Below are 22,921 nucleotides of genomic sequence, written 5' to 3' on the forward strand. Positions count from 1 at the left end.
AAAGGAATTTAAAAACATTTTAATTAATAAGAAAAGCATCTTTTTTCTCTTGCATGTTCTTTATGATGACAGGTAGTCTCATTTCAACAACTGAAATCAGCAATTCAATCACTAAACAAAGTGGTTGCTAAGTGAAACTGTGATTGTGTTTCTGGTCTTCACCTCTGCTTTGCTTTATAGATGTGCAAAGGTCATAAACTTGAGCATTGGTCATAAAGTTAGTTTTTTATCATTGTCATAACTGCGAATAGTCACAGAATGAGGCAATTGTTAAGTGAAGACAACCTGCATTGTCTCTTCAAGATGGTTCTGATCTGATATCACAATTGGTCTGATGTCACATAGAATCCTCATAGAGTCTCAGCAACAGCTGATGTCAATAGAATCCTTTTAATTCCTAAGACTTATAACTGACAGCGTGAAGGCAATGGAAGACTGAGAAGGGGTTATGTGGAATCTTCTGATATCTAGGAGCAGCCCACAACCCACAGAAAACGGCCACAGGATTTTACATGAAAACTTGTGGATGCCAAAATGGCTCAAATCATGTCAAAGAGTTCGTGTCAAAAGCAGGAGGATTTGGATGAGCAATAATCAGCTCATCTCATGGGCAGTAAGAGTTCTCATACTACTAAAATTCAGTACTCAATTGCTCTGAGTAAAAAAAATGTAAGTATATAAACCATTTGATGTATCATGTTTGTTAGTTTCATTCTTCTTCTGTAACTCTATTAGCTCAAACGTGTGTATCATTAAACATTAAATGTTTTTCAATACCTTGTTTCCTTGAAAATAAGACATCCCCCTGATAATAAGACCAATCAGGCTTTTGAGCGCATGTGTTAAAATAAGCCTCCCCTGAAAATAAACCCTCCCCAAAAATATTTAAACGCAGAGCTGGAAATCAGGTAAGATGGCAAGAGGGCAAGGCCCATCTTGCTCCACACACCTCAAAATAATAAGACCTCCCTGAAAATAAGGCCAAGTGCTTATTTCGGGGTTCAAAAAAATATAAGACAGGGTCTTATTTTCGGGAAAACACGGGTATTTGGCACCTAAACTAGTCGATAATTTTCCCATCATTAGCTTTAATGTAGAGTGGAGACTCACATCTGGTTTTCAGAATGCACTTTTCATGTGCCAATCAGTTGCTGGTGCAGAACTGAGCTTAAAAGAACAAGCTTTCAACTAACTTCTTCTATAGGGTTCTGCTTATCTCAGTGTCTGAATGATCTTGGGCATATTATTCTCTCAACATTAATCCCTCTCTTCTTTCTTTATCATGGATATATTCAAATGTCTTACAGACTACATTAGGGCTTACAAAAAAGTATTACATTTTTCTTTAGACACTTCTTAATATTAATTCCCCTTTCTTCCTAAAAACCCTATCAAATATTTCACAATATCCTAGAAATATAATGCTTTATATTACTATGATTAGATTTATGATTTTCATTTGGGAATAAGCTATTCAATAATTGGGTTTTCTTTTAATTATTTGTGTACTGTGTCATTTTAGGTGGGATAATGGCTATTTATTGAATTTTTTTTTTTAAAAAATTGCAATTTATAAAAGTAGAGGAAAAAGTAATATGCAAAATAAATGAAAAGAAAAACAGTAATATCCAACAACTTAATCAATTATAAAATTGTAATACTATAACAAAAATAAAAAAAACAATAAATAGAACTCTCTTCCAGAAATTAATATACTAATTTAAAACAAATTGCCTAAAATGAAACATATGCCTTTAATCATGTAAAAATACTATATTGAATTGTGCATAGAATTTGCTTGTAAAATATTATGAAATCTGTATCAAAGGGAAACCTATTTCAGGGGAAAACTGTCTTATCAAATATGGGTGAATTACACATTTCAAGATTGGTATCTCCCACTCTCTCAATATAATCCTGTTGTCTATTTCTCATGCCTGATATAACAATAGAATGTCTTTCCACCTATTTTTACTTTTTCCACAAAGATAAACATTCATTTGACTCAGTATCAAAATTCAATCTACATGCCAATAAAGCCCAAATATGTCTTAAGTGCATTTAACCCAGGAAATTAAAGACTTTTTTTGCTGCATGTTGACCCAAGAAATTGTTAGGAATCTAACAGAGATAGATAATAACTCTCAATTAAGCCCATATACACTTAGAATTCTCATTCTAGTTAAATATAAATCCAATCATATTTTTGATAGTCTGATAAATGAAAGCCTCTTTCAAAAAAGAGTCTCAGCTTAGCCTAAAAAAATCTTTGTGAACCTGCCACATTAGTTTAACACAAATACCATATGAAATAAAAGTATACACTAAATGTAGTATGATATATCTATATATATATACATATATCAGGGGTGAAATGCTCCCGGTTCGGACCGGATCACCCGATCTGGTAGCGATGGAGGCGGGTGGTTCGGAGAACAGGTAGCAAAAATCCCTGGCCCCCCCATGCCCAGCTGAGCCGCACAATCATCAGAGGCTTTTTTTTTACTTTTAAAAGCATTTTTTTACAACCTCTTTGCTGAAGAGGTTGTAGAAAAAATGCTTTTAAAAGTAAAAAAAAAAAATATTGGCCATGCCCACCCAGTCACATTATCCCACCACCACCAAGCCACGCCCACAGAACTGGTAATAACAGATTTTAGATTTCAATGGCTCCCATAATTGAAATAGAAAAACACCCCCATAACATGAATAAACGTGACGATACCTCCCGCCTACCAGACATCTGGAAACTAGCCCTTGTCAACAAACGAGTCCCAGCACCCACAGACAGAAAAATCTACACCCCAGAAGCCAGACACACACACCCCGAGACCTCCAACCAAATCACATTCCAGCCAGCCACAAAGATGAAGCCCTGCCACTTGGTGGAGAAAAACCGACCATACACCCGAAACCAAGCCAATAGACACAGACTGGGACTCCCAACCAATCAGAACGAAGAGGTGGGGCCATCCCAGCAAAGCAGACTACCAGCACCAGATTTGAAATAGTAACGGCAGTTGCTGCAGAAGACCCCTTGCATAACCCTGATGATGGCAGATGAGATTCTGTCGAAACGTTGCCAAAGTGCTCTCAATCTTACATGGGAGAAGACCCGAATACACCAAGACTTGCATACCTGTACCCGTGAAAATCTACGATTTTAGCCAGAAGAGAAATTTTTCTTCTGGCTGGCTGCCAGAAGAAAAAAAGCCCAGAAACTAGTGAATTGTGATTTCACTGAACTAGGGCTGCATAATATCTTGGTTTACGTAGGTAGAACCTGGCTAAAGAGAAATACACATAAAACCTACGAAATATATATCTATATCTATCTATATCTATCTATCTATCTATCTATCTATCTATCTATCTATCTATCTATCTATCTATTTTCTGAGGTTTTCGCGGGTGTTTGTATGTAGGTCTTTGGTTATTCGGGTTTTCTCCCGCGTAGAATTGGAAGTGTCTTGGCAACGTTGAGACTTTGTCGAAACGTCGCCAAGACACTTTCAATTCTACGCGGGAGAAAACCCGAACCAAAGACCTACACACACACACACACACACACACACACACACACACACATATATGCATTACTGTTCTAGCCAGGGTTTTTCCTACGTAAATCAAGATGTTTGTATAGCCATAGTTAAGTGACATCCCAAATCACTATTTTCTAGGCTTTATCAGACATTTAAGCAGCATTATGCTGTCAGCTGCAAGATTTAAGGGAGACTAAAATAGATCTATTTCTGCCTTATTTGGCTTCATCAGTTAGCCACACCCTCATTTTATGACTATTTGGCTTCATCAGTTAGCCACACCCTCATTTTATGACTCCTCCCTGTAACGGTCAAATATTTATTTTGTTCTTTTTTTTTCGTAAAAAATGAATATATATAGTGTCTGTGTGTCTGTGTGTCTATATATCTCATTGAAAATCCTTAACTGGATCACTAATAAGTTATCGAAAGACATAGCAATTTGTTTTGTAAAACTGCTAAAATTTATCAGAGCAATGTGTCAATCAAATCTCTTCAAAGAATAGGATATACATTATCTATATATTCTTAAACCCTATAAATATTTATAGATTTTTAAATAAAACCATGACTCCAGCAACCTTAGTATTATTACTACCAATATATAATAAACCCACCAAACGATTTTTTTTTTCTTATAATGACCTTGTAATTCCCTGTACCGGGATGGAGTCAGGGTGACTGAATGGAGCTGAGCATTTTTTGGCTGGATGCCCTTCCTGATGCCTACACGGAGTATGCAGCATATATTTTCACTAAGCACCCAGAGAGAAAAATATCTATTGCTACCTGGGATCTAACTCACAGCTTCCTAATTGTGAGGCAACAGCACCACCTCTAGGCTACCACGCTACTCAGTATCAATAGCAAACCAATATACACAAAAGATTTTTCATCATAAAATATCTCCTGTAAAAGGATAACTTTGTGTCAGCCCTTCAAATTATGCCATGTCACAAGACTGACATCACAGGAAATACTAAAACTTGACTATGTATTGATACAATAGCAGAATCTTGACAATGTGACAGTGTTTTTCCTCCTCTTATACCAAAGACAGTGAAGACAGAGCAACTGTAATTTTCTTTCTCCCACTTTTTTGTTTTCTAGGCTGAGCTCAATATTTTTGCTAATGCTCACCACACACCTTCTACAAGGCTATTTCTTTTTTGTTCCTCTACACCTCTTCATTGTATAGCTTTTTAAAACAGTGTTTAAGGTTAGTAACATTACACGTTCTTTAATATTCTGGCTTAATAACCTAAACCCATGATGGCGAACCTAGGGCACGCATGCCAAAGGTGGCACGTAGAGCCCTCTCTTTGGGCATGCAAGCTGTCGGCAGCTGCTCTTCTGATTTCCAGTGCACGTATGCACTCTGGCCAGGTGATCTTCACACGTGCCAGAGCCTCGGAAACCAGAAGACCAGTTGGCTGGTGCACATGCGTGCGTAGGCCAGCTGGTCTTCAGGTTTCTGGCACTCTGGCACGTGTGAAGATCAGCTGGCATGTGTGTACCAGAAACCAGAAGACCAGATGACCAGCTGGTCTTCGAATTTCCGGGGCTCCGACATGCGTGAAGACCAGCTGGCTGGTGCACATGCACGTGCCGGAAAGGTTCGCCATCACTGACCTAAACATTGAAATGTAATAAAATAAATAAAAAAGGGCAAGCCTTTTTTGATAGCAAAATATGAAATGATCATAGATGTAAAAATTATGAGCTATCTAATAATAATAACTAGTATACTGTTATACTGAGGTAAATTAAAAGGAAAATGAGTATAAACAAAAAACATAAAACAAGAATAAAATAAATGACTTCCTAGGAGACTCTATTTGTTGATTTGTTTAAAAGACCTGTATGGCTGCCTATCCTAAAGCACAACTCTGGGCAGCTCACAGCAACAATAAAATCACAAACACAATAAAAACCATAATAATTGCAAAAAAAAAAAAAAAGCCAACTGCAGGTGACTTTCGGGCAGTCACTCTTGTTCAGCCCAACCCACCTCACAGGGTGGTTGTTATGGGGAGAATAGGAGGAGGAAGGTGTGTTGGAAATGTTTGCCGCCTTGAATTATTTGACAAAATAATAAAGACAGGATGTAAATAAATAAATATAAATAAATAAAAAACAATGAGATGTCCCAAGGCTCCATAGCTCCTCAGTTTCTATTTCTATCACATTCACTACCTGACCCCACTCTTCCCTTCTGTAGTTTCATTAGGCAAACAAGTGCCAACATTATTACTAAAATAATAAAATACTAATAATACAAGAACAAGACTGGAAAAGAAGGATCCAAATAAAATGCACCTATGGGCAGCCATACAAGTCTTATAAACAAATCTATCAATAAATTCAACTACCGTAAAATAAATCACATTTTATCAGCAAGCACTTAGTAGCATCTAAAATTAAAGGAAGAAAGCTTTCTTTACAACTCAGGTGGAACAGAATTAGAGCAGACAGAATTTTTAAGTGATTCATGTTGGCAAAATCAGAATATAATAGCCAGAGGGATCAAATGCAAATACCAACCTTCTTAAACACTATGGCTTCTTCTTCCCATACAGGATTCACAGCATTGCCTTGAGATGTCTTTGTCTTGAGAGCTTTTCTTCTCGTATCCACAGGCAGACCAAACATATCTACTTCGACATAAGTTCCAACTTTTTTGTCAGAAAGTAATTGCCCAGAAATGACCTAAAAAGGAAAGTTTGAGACATTCTATTAACACACCTTTGCTTCAATTCATTTCACATTGGCTAAAGGGCTTGTTTTCTTAATATGTAAAGCTTATAACAAGAGAAAATGGTTGGGAGAGTCTACCATAAGTCCTTCACCACAGACTGATCACTCTGTAATTGTCTTGGAAGGAGTACCTATCCCAGGCACCTGTTGGACCCAGCTTTGTTTCAGAAGGAGCTTGGGCTCATTCTTGAAGGTCTGTTGCACAGTTCAACTGGGACCTTGAATTAGATTGGGCCTATGTGGCTCTCCTCAGTTTACAAAAATGTTGAGTGACAAAATGACAAAAGAAGCATAAAGAGTACCACTGGAGGACAACAAAGAATAACCACACATCTTAGAACCTTTATTCAAGGCTGGTTTGTGGTGATAAAACTAGCAGAAAGTGCATATTTTTTTTCCTTTATCAAGTCCAAAGATAGTCAATTGGCAACCCTACTGAGTTGTGGAAGATTGTATCCCAATTTGGTAGGACACAGTCTGTCATTACTACAGGGCCATTGTGAGGAATATTCTAAGCATTTGTTAAGATAAAATTGCTCAGATAGGCTTGTATAGGTCTGGTTTTGTTAGCGGGGATGAGTTTGAACCTGCTAGTCCCAAGGAAGCAGACACACTCCTTAAGGCTGTGAGTTTGACCAGCTATATATTAGATCCCCATCCATTCTGGTTGGAGGCCTCCTGGGAGATGACATGTGATTGATGGTAAATTCATCCTGGAGAGTGGGAGTGATCCTGCTGATGTTTAAGAAAGAGGTGATCCTACATCTCTTCAAATAGCTGTAGTTCAATTTTCATCGGGCCTCCAACCTTCCATTTTTAGGGAAAGTTGTTGAGAAGGTGCTTATATTGCAGTTTTAGAAGACCCTGGAGGAAGTGGATTATATGGATGGATGTCTTTCAGTCAGGCTTCAGATCTGGATATGGGAACAAAATGACACAGACGTGCAAATGACCTATAGTGGGGATAATGCACCCATCTTTTCTCTCCTTGATCTTTCGGTGGTTTTCAACACCATCAATTGTGACATCCTTCTAGACCAGTTGAAGGGGGTTAGAAGATGGCAGTTTAGTGTTGCAATGAATTTTCTTCTTCTTCCAGAATTGGTTCCAGTGAATATTCATAGGAGAGGAGATAACTGATCCCTTTTTTTTGTGGTCTCCCCTCAGATAATAATGTCTCCCTACCCTTCTGTATTTCTTGACTACTGGTTCCTTTACTGCTGATGGTTGATTCTAAAAGGCAGAAGCTATTCACCATTTTGATATGTTCATTATCGATTCTAAGGATAGTTATTTTACCTTTGCCATCAGTTTGATCTTCTTTATATAATTAATTAAGCTTGTTTTCTTGTCCAAACATGTGTTTCATCTCCCTTTCTTCAATTTTGGGCATAATTTCTATTTTCCTGGTTATAAATATCTGAATGTGACTTGTTCAATATGCTTATAACATATGCTGATAACAAGTACCTTGCATATATGAGATTCACACTTTTTAAAAATATTGGGAATGAGTACATGTGAACTTATTTTGGTCTTTCAGGTTCATTATGCTGATAGAATTTAGCAGATGAGCAACTGGATACCTACCTTTACAGACAAAGTGTTTGCGACTATTCCATCTACAATACTTTCCGTAAATGGATCGAAATGTTTGTCTGGTCTTCTCATGAACTCTGGTTTTAGTCTGTATCCACTTTTGCCATTATACTCATACATCCCCATATTTATTTGCATAGACAAATCTATATGAAAAAAATAATTGTGTTATGGGATACTACACAAATATATGTTAATGGGACAATAGAGAAAGCCAAACAAATTGACAAAAGTACAACACTGAAATTTTATTAAAGGCTTCCTGGCCTTTTTAAAAATTCGAAGTTAAAACAGGTAGTCCTTGACTTACTATCACAATTGACCCCAAAATTTCTGTTGTTAAGTGAGACTTTTGTTAAGTGAGTTTTGCCCCATTTTACAACCTTTCTTGCCACAGTTGTTAAAGTGAATCACTGCAGTTGACAACTTAGTAACACGATTGTTAAGTGAATCTGGCTTCCCCATTGTTTTTGCTTGTCAAAAGATTGCAAAAGGGGATCACGTGACCTTGGGACACAGCAATGGATGTAAGTATGAGTCAGGTGCCAAGCATTTGAATTTTGATCATATGATCATGGGGATGCTACAAAGGTTATAAGTGTGAAAAATGGTCATAAGTCACTTTTTTTCCAATGCCGTTGTAACTTAAATGGTCACTAAATGAACTGTTGTAAGTCGAGGAGTACCTGTATACTGAAGTCTGTCTGTAAAAATAAGAAGCTAATTTTCCATTCAACATACAATATTTTGAGCTTACTTTCAGGACTATTCACAAGGATTTTAAAAAAAAAACTATATCCAAGACAATGATCGATAATAGATTTTTATGTATATATAGATTGGATATTTCTGAATATGCTCAACAATAACAGCATGTAAAGTGCTGTGACGTTTGCCTAAAGTGCTCTGAATAATCATAAAGCTATTTATGCTGCCCACTGAATCTGGGCAAAACAGCATGGACTAAAACCAGCTGGATGAAGAGACCTCTTAGTCTTTATCCGTGGTCTGGTTACATTATATATTGATTTAAAAAAAAAAAAAACACCATTATCCCCTCCACAGAGCTGAAAAGGATTCTATTTAAGTTCTGGTCTAATTTTTATTTAGATGAAAAGGAAGAAGAGACAATGTCACTTGCCTCACTACATGTTTGGCAAGTTGTAACAAAGCAGAAGTGAGGTAGTCAGGTGCTAGAAACAAATATCTCTGATAATTAATAACTGCCAGCTGTGCTGCCAAACTCATTAAAACCACGTGCCCCTTTTTAATAAAGCAGCTAGTGTTTTCATTTTGATTTCACACCAACTGATCTTCTTTGAAAATACGGATTCTCAGCACTGAATGGGTAATGCAGTTCTGAACTGGGTAAACGAAAGGCTTTCCACATTATCATGTCTGAGATTCAGAAGGGAACAGAAACAAATGAACAATCACTTGCTAATATTAATTTCCTACTGCCTATAATCACATGTTTTTCACTGCTCATATTCATAAGCTTATTATGTTTTCTCGGATATATTGCTGGTATTAAAATATGTCCCTCGTTTTAATATCACAATAGAGCTAGGATCAAAAAATCCATCAAAGAGACATGGAGAATACCAACCCATGTAACGAAATAAATGGTAATCATGATTTGCTTAAAAAGCTTCTATTAATGCAGATTAATTAATGCAGGAAGAGTCCTCCACTCCTCTGCTTGTAACAAAATACCTTATGCCACCAGACTTGAAATTCTGGGTTTAGAAAATTTAGAACTACGCCGCCTTCGGTATGACCTAAGCATAGCTCATAAAATCCTCTGTTACAATGTCCTACCTGTCAATGTCTTACCTGTACTTCAGCTTCAACCACAGCATTACACGAGCACACAATAGATACAAACTTAAAGTGAACCGCTCCAAACTCGATTGTAGAAAATATGACTTCAGTAACAGAGTTGTTAATGCCTGGAATGCACTACCAGACTCTGTGGTCTCAACCCAAAACCCTCTAAACTTTAACCTAAAACTGTCTACTGTTGACCTCACCCCATTCCTAAAAGGTCTGTAAAGGGGCGTGCATAAGAGCACCAGCGTGCCTACCGTCCCTGTCCTAATTTTCCCTTTAATTGTATTCATTTTATGTATTCAATTCATGCTTATACTTATATACATTATCTAATATGTACTTGACAAAATAAAATAAATAAATAAATAAAAAAGATTACTTATTCATGCCAAAGTTTTAAAGAAACAATTGGTTTCAGAAGTAGGCATGCCACTCTTAGTACTTTTAATTTTTCACAAACTTGGTGCTTCATTATCTACTATTCTTCCTTATCAGAAAACATACAGTAACATAGATCTTACCTACAGTTTGGAAGTTAAGAGCAACCATTTGACAGCCTGCATTCCAGAACAGCTGAGGCATGTAATTTGAGGAATCAACACGTGTCCCTTTGGGGTAAATTCGGCTCAGCTGCATTTTATTATACCTAAATTGTGAGTGGTTAAGATAAAATACAACCGGAGAAACTACTAGATTAAAAGTTTGCACAACAAATTACTTGTTAATTTTGGAAAGAAATGGTGACGCCAGATTCAGCTCTGGCTTTTTCTTATCTATTGCTATTATCAACTTGATAGGTAAGTAGTTGTATTTGGCCTTAAAACAATAATAAATTTGATCTGATAGTAGGGATGGAACTGATTCTGAGAACCTTAATAAAACAGGTTGATTTGCAAAATGAGTATGTTTGCTAGGAATTATTGTGGAAAAGAGTAAAAACAAACAAATTCAAACTTCTTTGTTGTCCAAGGCCAGTCTATGGATAGCTGAGATAAGCAGCACTCACAGTGTACTCATCCACACCATCATGACATAGTGAGCCTTGTCACTCCGAAGCAAGTAGATTAACGGACACTTCTATAAAGAGGTGCCATCATACATGGCAGTAGAAGAGACTTAAAAATGGCTGCCATCATCATGTAATAATATTGGCTTCACAGTCCCACAAAGTACTGATTTATAGAATCAAAAGAGCCTCTATGCATTTTGCTTTGTTTCTATGACAAGTATTTGTGTCAAGCATTTAATGTTTTGGTGCAAATGAGAAATTTTGATTCTTTTTTATATAAAATATAACAGCAAGAGAGAAAAAGAGTGGTAGAATCCAAGGACTGATCTTATTTTTTGGACAGATCCTGAAAATAAATCTACAAAACTCAAGATTAATAAATAGATTAAAACATTCCAAAAAACTCTTATATATTTTAGAACAGAATTATTGCTCACTTGACACAAAATATGATAAATGGGGGCAAGAGGAAGATTATAATGTCACTATTGGAAACATGAAAAGCTTCCTCATATTAATGGAGTCTTAAATCTGAAAATGTCAAGTTTGATTGGCAGCCACTCTTCAGTAGTAATTATGTTTCTTATCACCAGTTACTGTAGTTGTTTTGATTTTAATTGAAAATGTCATAGAGCAGCAATATGTCATCTGTTCTATGCTAAAATTTGTCCACGTAGAATCTACTCTGAGGAACTATAGATTTATCCAGATATAATTGATAAGTACTTAACTAGGAATGTAAACCCCATTCATTTCTAAGTTTTAATTAAAAAGGATGAATACTTTTGTAGGGGAAAAAAACCCTGATGTATCTATCAACATCACTTTGCTATCCTAATACTTATATATAATGGTGTTGGGTGCATGTTTCTTCAACCTAAATTAATGTTCAGTAATGGTCCTCAGCAGCCTCTATTCCTCAGATTGAAGGTTTTCTAAGATATTTTTCTCAATTTCAAAGATACTCCACAAACTCGACAGGAGATTTTGTGAGCTGTTCAAGTGCTTTGGTTTCCACAAAGGAAGACATTTCAAAACTCTTGTTCCGTTCTGTAATTTAAAAAGAAAAAAATATCACAGTTTTTAAAATTAAGATTATGCTTTATGTTGCTCAACATAAATCCATCCATCCAGCATCGCATCAAAGCTTTATCTTGCTCATGATTCAGTTCCCAAAGAGGTGAACTAAAAACCCAGGAATTCCTGTAATTGGGGAAAAAACATGTAATAGTTTATATTTTGGCAGCAGGGGTCCATACACTTCAGATAGTGAAGACAATAGACAAATCTGTTTGTAGTTTTCAGTACACGTTTTTATTTACCTTCCCATCCTTTTACATTGGATATGTCTGGTTTTTAATAATATGACTGAGGCAAAACTTGCAGGCAGCTATCATCTAGATCTGCAGTACTCGAACCATGTTCCCTGGAGGTCCAGGCTTTCACAGACTCATCCAGCGGTTCAACACGACTATCTAAGAGCTACAGCGGTCTTTATTCTTTTGTTTTATTTCAAAAAAGAATTGTCTGTGATAAGGTATTACATAAATATTATTTGCTACTGCACTGCACTGATTTTTTCACATTGCGAATGGTCCCTCAGGTATCTCAAGTCTGAAGACCATTGACTAGACCAGGGGTCCTCAAACATTTTAAACAGGGGGCCATTTCACGGTCCCTCAGTCTGTTGGGAGGGATGGACCAGCTAGGTGGGTGTGGCTAGGTGATCATGTGACTGGGTGGGTGTGGCCAATTTAGCAGTCCCTTAAACAATATACACAAATTAAACTTGGTTATGCTCCTGGGATTGGAAAACAGGTTAGTGAAGGGATGTGGCTGCCTTGTGTGTGTATGTGTGTCTCCCTCTCCCTTTCTCTTGGCCACAGAGACTCCCTCCTCTCTCTCTCAGCCTGGATCCAGTACCACTCTGCTGCCCCCAAACGGGCCCATTTTTGGCCACTCGAGGGCTCTGCGCATCCCATTTTTGGCCTCCTTGACCTCCAGTACCACTCTGCCACCGAAAAATGGGCCCGTTTTTGGCCTCCCGAGGCCTCTGCACATTCCATTTTTGGCCTCCTTGGCCTCCAGAAGGTGGGTGGGGGCTGGCGGGAAGGTGGGGTGATGTGGCAAGGTAACCTTGTGGTCCCTCATGGGCTGGATTAATGGCTTTGGCGGGCTGTATGTGGTCTGCGGGCTGTAGTTTGAGAACCCCTGGACTAGACCAATGGTTTACTTATTTGCTTATTTTCAAACCATCTGTATACTGCTTACATAACAGGAAAATTGATGTCATACTAGTTACACCATGCTGCAAATGATGCCTATGAAAGTTTAATCACTGGACATTTGGGAAGTAAAATAGGCTGTAGAAAATATTGCTATCAACTGAACTGCAAGAGTTGATAAAAAAAGCCTAATAGTACTGATTAAAAACTAATAAAATGATCCATTTGACACATTTTACTTTGTAAGAAATGGTACAAAAAACACAGTAATGATCAAAGGACTAGAACAGATTTATACTTATTACAGCCTCCTCCTCCCCAAAAGTGCTAATGAATACTAAAAATAGTGAACAATGGCATTTATGTCAAATAATAGAAAATATCAAAACTTTGTAATCAGGGTGAAATGTAAAATTTGTTACTACCGGTTCTGTGGGCGTGGCTTGGTGGGGGTGGGTAATGTGACTGGGTGGGTGTGGCCAACTTTTTAAAAAAAAAACTTTTCAAAGCATTTTTTCTAATGCTTTGAAAAGCCTCTGCAGATCAGGCAACTCAGCTGGAATCGTCAGAGAGGCTTTTTAAAGCATTTTTTTTACCACCTCTTCGGCCAAGAGGTTGCAGAAAAAAATGCTTTGAAAAGCCTCTGATGATCCCAGGTGAGCCGCGTGATCATCAGAGGCTTTTTTTTTAGCTTTTAAAAGCATTTTTTGTCGGAAGAGGTTGCAGAAAAAATGCTTTTAAAAGTAAAAAAAAAAAAAAAGCCTCTGATGATTGTGCGGCTCAGCTGGGCCTGGTGGCGGGGGGGTGCAGGGATTTTTGCTACCGGTTCTCCGAACCACCCACTGCCATTGCTACCGGATCAGGCGATCCGGTCCGAACCGGGAGCATTTCACCCCTGTTTGTAATCCAGAATTGAATAATATATGGAATAATTTCATGTATGAGAATTGACAGATGTATATTTTGTGGGAATATATTTTTGTTTTATCATTAAAGAGTGCAGACCTGGTGAATTTTACAAAACTCAGATTCACGTACACCCTAGTCACTTCTTATCTTGACTACTGCAGCACACTCTACATAGGGCTGCCTTTGAAAAGTATCCGGAAGCGCCAATTAGATAAAAATGCAGCAGCCCGCTTGGTGTTGTACAGAACCAGATGTGCATGTGTCACCTCTCCTGCAGGAGCTGCATTGGCTGCCAATTTCCTTCTGGGTACAATTTCAGGTACCGGTTGTTACCTTTAAAGCCTACATGACACAGGACCAAGTTGTCTAAAAGATTATCTCTTCCTGGTCACATCCACCTGATCCACTGGAGCAAGGAGGCAGGGAATGTTGCCAGTCCATTCTCCTAAGGAGGTACATCTGGCGGGACCCAGAAGATGAGCCTTCTCCATGGTGGCTCCAACCCTTTGAAACATCATCCCCACAGGGATTAGACTGGCTCCCATTCTGATACTCTCTTGCAAGGCCTGAAGACCAAGTTTTGCCAATGGAGATGGAGAACCCACAGTGGGTTGAAGCCCATCAAATGGTTTGTTTGTTTGTTGTCATGGGGGGGGGGTGTTATTGTTTTTACTGTTTTTCAGATTTTGATTTTTTGTAAATCGCCCAGAGTCACTGAGAGTGAGTGGACAGCCAATAAACTCTCTAAATAAATAAATAAAACAAAAGATAAAGGTAATATGAGGCAGACTGTCATACTGATTAAAACTACAGAGTGCCATTTGAGACAAAAGTGTTAAGGGCACAGTAATGGAAAAAAATTGGGGGTGGGGGAGAAGCTTGCCTTTACTCTTTCCTTTGCAATTGACACACTTTCATTTTGGGATTACAATATTCTAATAGCAACCACTAGGAAAATAGTAAAAAAAAAAAAAGCAGAGGGGAGGAAAGGGTCACTAGAACAACCTGCAGAGAGAGGAATTACACCAGATTTACTTCTAAAAATGTTCAAAGAATTCAGCAATAACTTAGCTAATTCACTTGATATTAAATTGATGGCTTTTGAAAAAAGAATGGGTCAAAGAATGTAAAGATGAAAGAGGAGAGAAAGGTAGAAGTTAAGGTGGAAAGCTATGTAAAACAAAGTGTCGGGAGATGTAAAACAAACTAATGATAACGTGGAAATTCTAGAGAATAAGAAGCTGTAAACAGTAATCTCTTTCCAAGAGAACTAGATAATTTGGCTTTAATAGAATTAAGAGAGAAGGAATTTTCTTTGAGATTTAGAGCAATCCCAAGGGATTCTGATGACGATATTAGAGAAAAGGTAATTACAGCTTTAGGGAAGCCCCCTTATGAACTTTTTATGTAAAATAGAACAAAATGAATTTATGATTTTGATGATTAGACAGGATAGATTATAGAAAGAAGAGAATTGTGTTGTAACCTTAGAATCAATTTATAATCGTACTTATAACTGCTGTAAAGAAGATTGGAAGCCACTTTGTATTTTTTTGTGTATTTCTTTTCCTTTTTTCTTTTCCTTTTTTCCATTTCTTGCCCTTTTAGCTTTTTCTGATTTCTTTATTTTTCTTTTCTTCTACTTATGTTATATTTATTTATTAAGAAAATGTATATGGCCACCCAACTCACTCTCAGTGACTCCAGGCAATTTATAAGGATAAAACCCCAGTAAAAAACCAGTGTTACTTTTATTCATTTTTATCTTTCTTTTTAAAAGAAAAAGAATTTAAAAAGAAGTAAATTTGCTAGTAAAAAATTATAGATGATAGAGATAAAGAATTGGCATAAGCACTTATACCAGCCTTCTTCAATTTTCTGCTTTTCATATATAAAAGTGTCATAATTCCCCAAATTCCTATCCAGTATGACATACCCACATGAAACTTTTACATACATGCGTTTATTCAATGATCTTCCAAAGCAAATAATAACATGTGTCCAGAGTCTTAATAGTGTGATTCATTATTCCCATCTATCACCAATAATGAATTCAAGTCAAGTGTAAACATATTTTGAGAAAGCAAATAGAACATAGTGCAAATATCACAGGCTGCCTAACAGAAAGAGTACTGGAAGCCATAATTCCTATCAGCAGTGCGCACTGCAATTCAGTGGATGCAGACTTCCTGAAAAAGTAACAGCAAAAGACACAATTCTCTGCTTTATCAAATGAAGTGAAACAGGACATGGTCTCAAATGGTGTTCTGCTCCAAGTAAGAAAATGTAATAATGTGTGTTCCCAGCAAGATGGTTTTAGCAAGAACCAGCTGGAAATCTTAAGTATGGACCATTAATTTCTAGTGAGTGATTTAAAAATAAGAAAAACAATTTAATGTGTGCATTCTTGTCCTGTGTTGTGCCTATAATCAAAAACATTTTGCAGAAAAATAAAAACACCCTAAATCAAACCAAAACTAAAACATTTAATACTTCCTTCCTGGCATTGTGGCATAACACGACACTACCACAGTACTACTTTTTAAAAATACATGGAACATAAACCCAACTTGCATGTCTTATGACTCTTTAAACTGAGAGGAAGACGGTTTCATCTCCTATTCACACTGTTCCAGTGGTGGGTTGCTCCCGGTTCTGTCTGGTTCTTTAGAACCGGTAGTAAAAGCGGCGGGAGGCTCCGCCCACCCACCTGGACATCATAATTGACAATCTGTGCATGTGTAGAAGTGAGCACGTGCGAGCGAACCGGTTGTGAACTGGTAGTAAAGGTAAGTAGAACCCACCCCTGCACTGTTCAGCTTGTTTGTTTGTAAGTGAAAGCATTCCTTAAGAAGTTACCAGAAGATTTCATAGCTGTCTTGTAGAAAAAACTGAAACCTTCACTCTTCACAGAGGAACTGCCAAAACATCTGCATGTAACTTGAAAACTAAGCTGCTATTAACCAATAGTTGGCACTATATAACTTATCGGTTTACTACTGTGTCTTGGAAATGGGAAAAAAGATTGATGATACAAGCTTCACCCAACCAACACTAAATAGTAAGAAGTGAATAATCCCCATACTTACTGTTAGATGTCTCAAATGACTCAAACTTTACAGGCTGTATATAATTGACTAAGTTTGACATTTCCTCGGTAGCCATGGCCTCACTTCCAGCTGTTCCCTAGAGCAGAGTTAAACTAAAATTAATACCAGAATGCTTTTCAATGAGAAGGTTGAATGAGCTTCTAGAGGAATGAACAATTCTGCTCATCTTTTTTAAATGCTTTCCTACCTCAAAGGCAGAGAAACACATTTAAATCCTAAAACTTGAAATATGAAACTTGAAATAAATACATCATCTAAAATATGATGTAGAAGTACACATAAGCCAACCATTGGCTCATGGTGGCGCAGTGGTTAGAATGCAGTATTGCAGGCTACTTCTGCTGACTACCAGCCGCCACGGTTTGGCAGTTTAAATCTCACCAGACTCATCCTTCCATCCTTCTGGAGGTCGGTAAAATGAAGACCCAGATTTTGCAGGATAATATGCTGACTCTGTAAACTGCTTAGAGAGGGCTGTAAAGCACTGTGAAGCGGTATATAAATCTAAGTGCTATTGCTATTTTACTTATTCAGCTTTGTGGAGTTAATTCAGCTCCCTAAACCAGGGATCCTCATCCTGTGGGCCACAGTCTTTTCATAACCGGGCCGTGTAAATGGTCGGCTTGGGTATACACGTATGCACACACATAGCCCCACTCATGTGAGCATAGTGGGGGCTTGCGGCCCCACTCGCATGAGTGTCATGAGTGCTTGCAACCCCATTCGCACAAGCAATGGGTGCTCACAGGTGCGCATGCATCTCCCACAAAACAATCCCCTCTTTCCCCATCCCCACCCCCCGCTGTGGGCCACCAATCCAGAAAGAAGGGAGAACTCTGCCCTAAGCAATATAACAAAGTATATATGGAGCACCATCCCTACATATGTCAACATCTGCTCTCACTAAGGACTGAGTGTGCTATGTGAAAAATAAAAAGCCTATAGAGTTATTTACAAATGGTTGCTGATCATACTAAATTAGACAGGGAGACATGGAATAAAGAATTGGAATGTCTGGTTCATGAATATCAACAGGAAGCCTTTTTGGCACCCATCTTTTCCATTACTCTAGATTTAAACAAGTATTCATAAAAGTATGTGTATATCGTACTTATACAGTATGCCTATTTTAAAGAAGAAATGAACAGCTTTAACTGACTATTGAGAAAATAGTCCATATGATCTGATTGTTATAGACAGAAATTATTTCATATTTGAGTCTTGGAAGACTAAATTTTCTATTTCTTAAAGACATATGTTCAGAGTTTGGAAATTAATGGATGGACGATAGCAATGGATCCTGCATGTTGTTATGGTAAAGGTAAAGGAGTCCCTGAAGATTTTACCTCACTAGTTGTCAACTATAGGGGATAGTGCTCATCTCCGTTTCAAGGATATTAAGCTAGCTCTGTCCAAAGACATTTCCATGGTCATATGGCCAGCATGACATCACAGAGCACCATTATCTTTCCACTGCAGTGGTACCTATTTATCTATTTGCATTTTCATGCTTTCAAATTGCTCGGTTGGTATGAGGATGGGAGCTCACCCCATCATGTGGTGCTCAGGCCTTGAACCTGGGCTGCTGGCTTTCCAACTCAGGAGCCCAGCACCTTAACCTTAACCGCTGAGCCACCACCCCATCCATTACAGTAATTTCTTTATTATGGTCACAAAGAAATTACTGTAAGGCCAGAAGGAAATTCATTTACCAACAGCTATAAAATGGTCTGAAGGACCTCACCTTGCTTTGTACTTTTGAACAAGCATGCGTCCAACATTTCAGTTACAATTTTACCTTTCTTGTTTACTACTAAGTAAACTAACTTATATATAAATATTGTAATTCCATAACATTATGCTTGTGCATGTATCAGGGTAATCCCCCCCCCTCTATTTTTGTCTCTCTAAAAAGACAGCGATCAAGACAGAGTAAGTGAATGGGTATTTTCATCTTATTGGAGCCAGACTTTTTCTACATATGAATAAGGCCCAGGAGAATGAAGTGTGGAGATGCCAGAAAGCAGAGGGCTAAATATGCCTCAAATAATTTCACCTAAAACTGGAAATCTCTTCCATACGTTTTGGACCAGTAGTAAAAAAATATGCCATATGTTTTACGGCTGGGTTTTTGGTTCTTAGTATCCACAAGATGGCAGTAGAATACTGACTCATGCGGATAATTATGTAGACATATTTCCAAGTCATACCAGGACCATTTATACTTCAAAATTATTCATTCCTTACTTCATCCATTGATGATTTTTTGCAGTCATCATCATAGTCATCATCATCGTCACTCTCTATCTCTGCTTCACCTGCAATATTTTAATTGGCAAGGAGAAATCTTAATGGGAACATCAACCAATATTCACACATATTTTATAAACATACCTTTGCTTCAAAGCAAATGCATTATTACAAGACCTACTGCACAGATGTTTTCCTCCCAAATTATTTATGAGGCAAACAACCAAAACAGTGCCTTCTATGACTAAAGCAAGCAAGCAAGCAAGCAAGCAAACAAACAAACAAACAAAAAACAACAACAATCCCAGCTTCATGCCCCTACTTGCACATTTTTGTTTTTTAATATTATGGAGATCATTAGCTAAGGTTTTATTTTCCATTGATGATTGAAATGCTTCTTCATTTCTGTCTGAGATGTAAATGGAAAGACTGTTTCCATTATTCATAGCTTTACCAGATTCATGCACAAACACATACACATATATACAATATATACAGGCACAATATTATCCAACACACCCTAAAACTGACTTCAGCCTCTGCTTGTTCACAGAGATGTCTTCAATCAGCCATGACATATAGTGGAAGTTGGTCTAATAGTAAATCTCTTAGCAACACTATTAGCCTTTTTTTAAGGTGCTAGTCAGGGCCCTTATAATATGGCACAAGACCAGGCTATAACAGCTACACCTTGCCACAGTTAATGTCTCAGGAAGGCCTGCTAAGGGTCCCTTTTTCTGTTTGAGGTTTCTGGGACTTGGGTTTATGATATGACCTCTTCAATGCTTTTATTTTTAATGCTGGTCTGTGACTATAATAAAAATAGATTGATTGAACTCTTGGTGGCAGTTTCTATATTTTCAAAATATAAAAGTCAAATGGCATCCTCCCCATTTGTATTCAGAAATATTTTATTCACCGTATTTACTTATTCATTCACTCATTTGGCTGTTCAGCCGTTCATTCAATTTCAATAGCTATCCAACCTCAATCCTATTGACTGTGGTTGGCAAAGAACATCACAACAATTAAAACCATAAAAACTTACAATGGAAATGGATAATCATAAAAAGTTAATGGAAATATTTCTTCTTCAACAAGCTTTCAGCTCTAGCTGACTGGCTCATGTACATTTCGCCTATATTTTTTAACTGGCTGTTTATTTTACTTTTGTATTATTTCTTGACTGTTTCATTTTGTGGAACAGTATTCAGAATCGTAATATTAGGGCAGCTAACAAATATGGCATATACACAAACAAACAATATTTTCAAAATAGTCAACAATTAGTAATGATAAAACAACAATACACCCACACCCACATACCTACTAAAATGCAGAAAGAGGAAAAGTCAAGAGTGATATGGAAGTGAAAATACTGTGCTCATTCATTTTTGGAATTCAGACATTATGGGGTGGGGGTGCATGCTCTAGCTCAGGGGTGTCAAACTCGATTTCATTGAGGGCCACATCAAGGATGTGTTTGACCTCAAGGGGCCAGGGGGGGCATGGCCAGCTTGACGTCACTCATGTCGGGGGGTGCCTGTGGTGGTCCAAGCACTCTGCCAGCGAACACGGGCTCCCGAGCTCCGTTTTCGGCTGCGACGGCCTCCTGCAACCCTCTGCCGGCAAAAATGGAGCTCGAGAGGGCTGCCCACGGACCTCTCAAGCTCCATTTTTACTGACAGAGGCACTGTGGGCCAGTCCTTCACTGTTTTCAGGGTGGCCCCATGGGTCAGATCTAAGCACCCTGTGGGCTGGATCTGCCCCCAGGCCTTAAGTTTGGCACCCCTGCTCTAGCTGGTAGATCCAAGGTCTGCCCATCACTGATATTCCTTTCTCTGTCCCCCTCTCCCTTTACAAATTGAGAGTCATGGAAACATGTTGGTTTCAATTATGAAAGCCATAAAAATTCTATAATTGACTTCAAAGTCTGGGAGGGAGTGGAAAGAATTTGTGCAGTTCAAGGCCAAAACTTTCTGAACTAAAACTGTATAGTTCTTCCCAATTCTCCTTCAGATAGACACAACAGATTTATATCAAACAGTGCCTAAATTTCAGAAGAAATAATAAATACCACCCAACATAAACTTGCTTCCCCGATCAATGTTATGAAAAGCTATTATTTTATTTAGCAAATTCCTTAAGGTACATGACTGATGAACAGGTCTTAATTATGTGCGAGTGCTTGAATAGTAGTAGGCTTACTATTAAACAGCCTGGTTGTTACTACACTTTACTTTCTCTTTTATCTGAAAGATAGGGTGGAGTGGGAGTAGGAGTAGGGGTGGACAGCAGTGGTGGGATTCAAATTTTTTTACTACCGGTTCTGTGGGGGTGGTTTGGTGGGCATGGCATGGCTTGGTGGGCGTGGCAGGGGAAGGTTACTGCAAAATCCCCATTCACTCCGATCAGTTGGGACTCGGGAGGCAGAGAATAGATGGAGGCTGAGCCAGTCAGAGGTGGTATTTACCAGTTCTCTGAACTACTCAAAATTTCTGCTACCAGTTCTCCAGAACTGGTCAGAACCTGTTGAATACCACCTCTGGTGGACAGGGCTGTTAATTTAAGAGTATCTTCACAAACTATCATCTGGACTTGGAGATTAAGGCTATGTCCAGATGTCATCCCTTTATCCTGATCACCACTTTATCTATTCAATTAGTACAATAACTGAATAGGAATATGCAAAGTGCTTTTACTTTGAAACAGGTTTGGTCTCCTCAGTCTATTATTGTGGTGAACCCACATTTGACATTCAAGGCATTTTTTTAGTCTTATGCTTAATACCTTTCCCCAAGCAGCTGGGATAAAATCATTTCTGACTTTGCAACTGTGCATTCCCACAGAAACACTTCATTTCAAATCAGGTGAAATGATAAAGGGATAGAAGGAAAAGCTTAGCTTAAGTTCCTTATAACAAAAGGACAACTGCATTCCTAAACCGATTATTGATATAATGCTGCTGAATGGGTGCTATGACATCTGCAACTATACACCTTCCAAAGAATCTGTTTCTCAGCAGAGATAAAGTGGTGACCAGGATAAAGAGATGACATCAAATATCTGTGATCACATCTTTCGTTTATTTTTAAAATTCACACATCTTACATTCTAAGTATAGTAGTTCTGTTCAATGGGGAGGGAGTAAAATAAAAACCAAAACGAACATATTTCTTTGTCTGATGAAATGAGAATGCCGTGAAGCAAGAAAGAAACCAAATTAATGGTCTAAAATGTTCCAAAATAATTTGATAGTGAAGCAAAAGGAAATAAATGGTATTTATTTTTCTGAGCAGCTGAGGTGACATGTCTCTTGGCATAGAAGACTTCATAAACCGAAACAGGCACTGTTGTTCTACTATAAGCGGGCAGCTCCTAGAGTTGATATTAAAAGCTGGTATTTTTTTTTTAAACAAGCTTCTGAATGGATGCTAACAATTGAGAATTTGAGAGCAATACTGATACGTATGGCATAAAAAGAAGGATGCTGCTGTCATGGAAACAGACTGCAGGGAGCCAGACACATCAGCGTAAGGCTGGCAGGAATCCTGAAACTTGTATTGTACCTTCCCTGGACTACGCTCAGCCTAAACTGTGGGCAATAGCTACAGTTGGCACTGCCAATGTTCCACCTGGTATCTAGGGCTCTGACTTCTACTTCCTCCTGAAAAGCAAATTTGC

The 22,921-nt window shown here is 38.0% G+C and overlaps 1 protein-coding gene and 1 long non-coding RNA gene across 3 annotated transcripts in view; one reads left to right on the forward strand and one right to left on the reverse strand.

Annotated features, from left to right (window-relative positions):
- The window catches only part of PLCB1 (phospholipase C beta 1), a 498,146-nt gene that overhangs the window by 83,898 nt on the left and 391,327 nt on the right, over nt 1–22,921 (reverse strand). The window contains exons 15-20 of the mRNA XM_034432348.3: nt 19,235–19,305; nt 16,967–17,063; nt 11,709–11,793; nt 10,256–10,380; nt 7,893–8,047; nt 6,090–6,254 (exon numbers count right to left, since the gene is read on the reverse strand). Of these exons, the coding sequence (XP_034288239.1) occupies nt 6,090–6,254; nt 7,893–8,047; nt 10,256–10,380; nt 11,709–11,793; nt 16,967–17,063; nt 19,235–19,305 (698 nt within the window). The remainder of the gene's footprint in view (nt 1–6,089; nt 6,255–7,892; nt 8,048–10,255; nt 10,381–11,708; nt 11,794–16,966; nt 17,064–19,234; nt 19,306–22,921) is intronic.
- LOC117674365 (uncharacterized) lies at nt 409–8,192 on the forward strand. Of its 2 annotated transcripts, none has more exons than XR_004593817.3 (4): nt 409–669; nt 4,656–4,764; nt 6,125–6,495; nt 7,846–8,192. It is a non-coding gene; the product is annotated as an uncharacterized LOC117674365 (long non-coding RNA). The 2 variants fall into 2 exon arrangements; XR_004593818.3 differs by lacking the exon at nt 7,846–8,192 and adding an exon at nt 7,470–7,797.

Source organism: Pantherophis guttatus, chromosome 1 (genome assembly GCF_059756535.1).
Source record: "Pantherophis guttatus breed Tessera chromosome 1, ASM5975653v1, whole genome shotgun sequence".
Lineage (NCBI taxonomy): Eukaryota > Metazoa > Chordata > Lepidosauria > Squamata > Colubridae > Pantherophis > Pantherophis guttatus.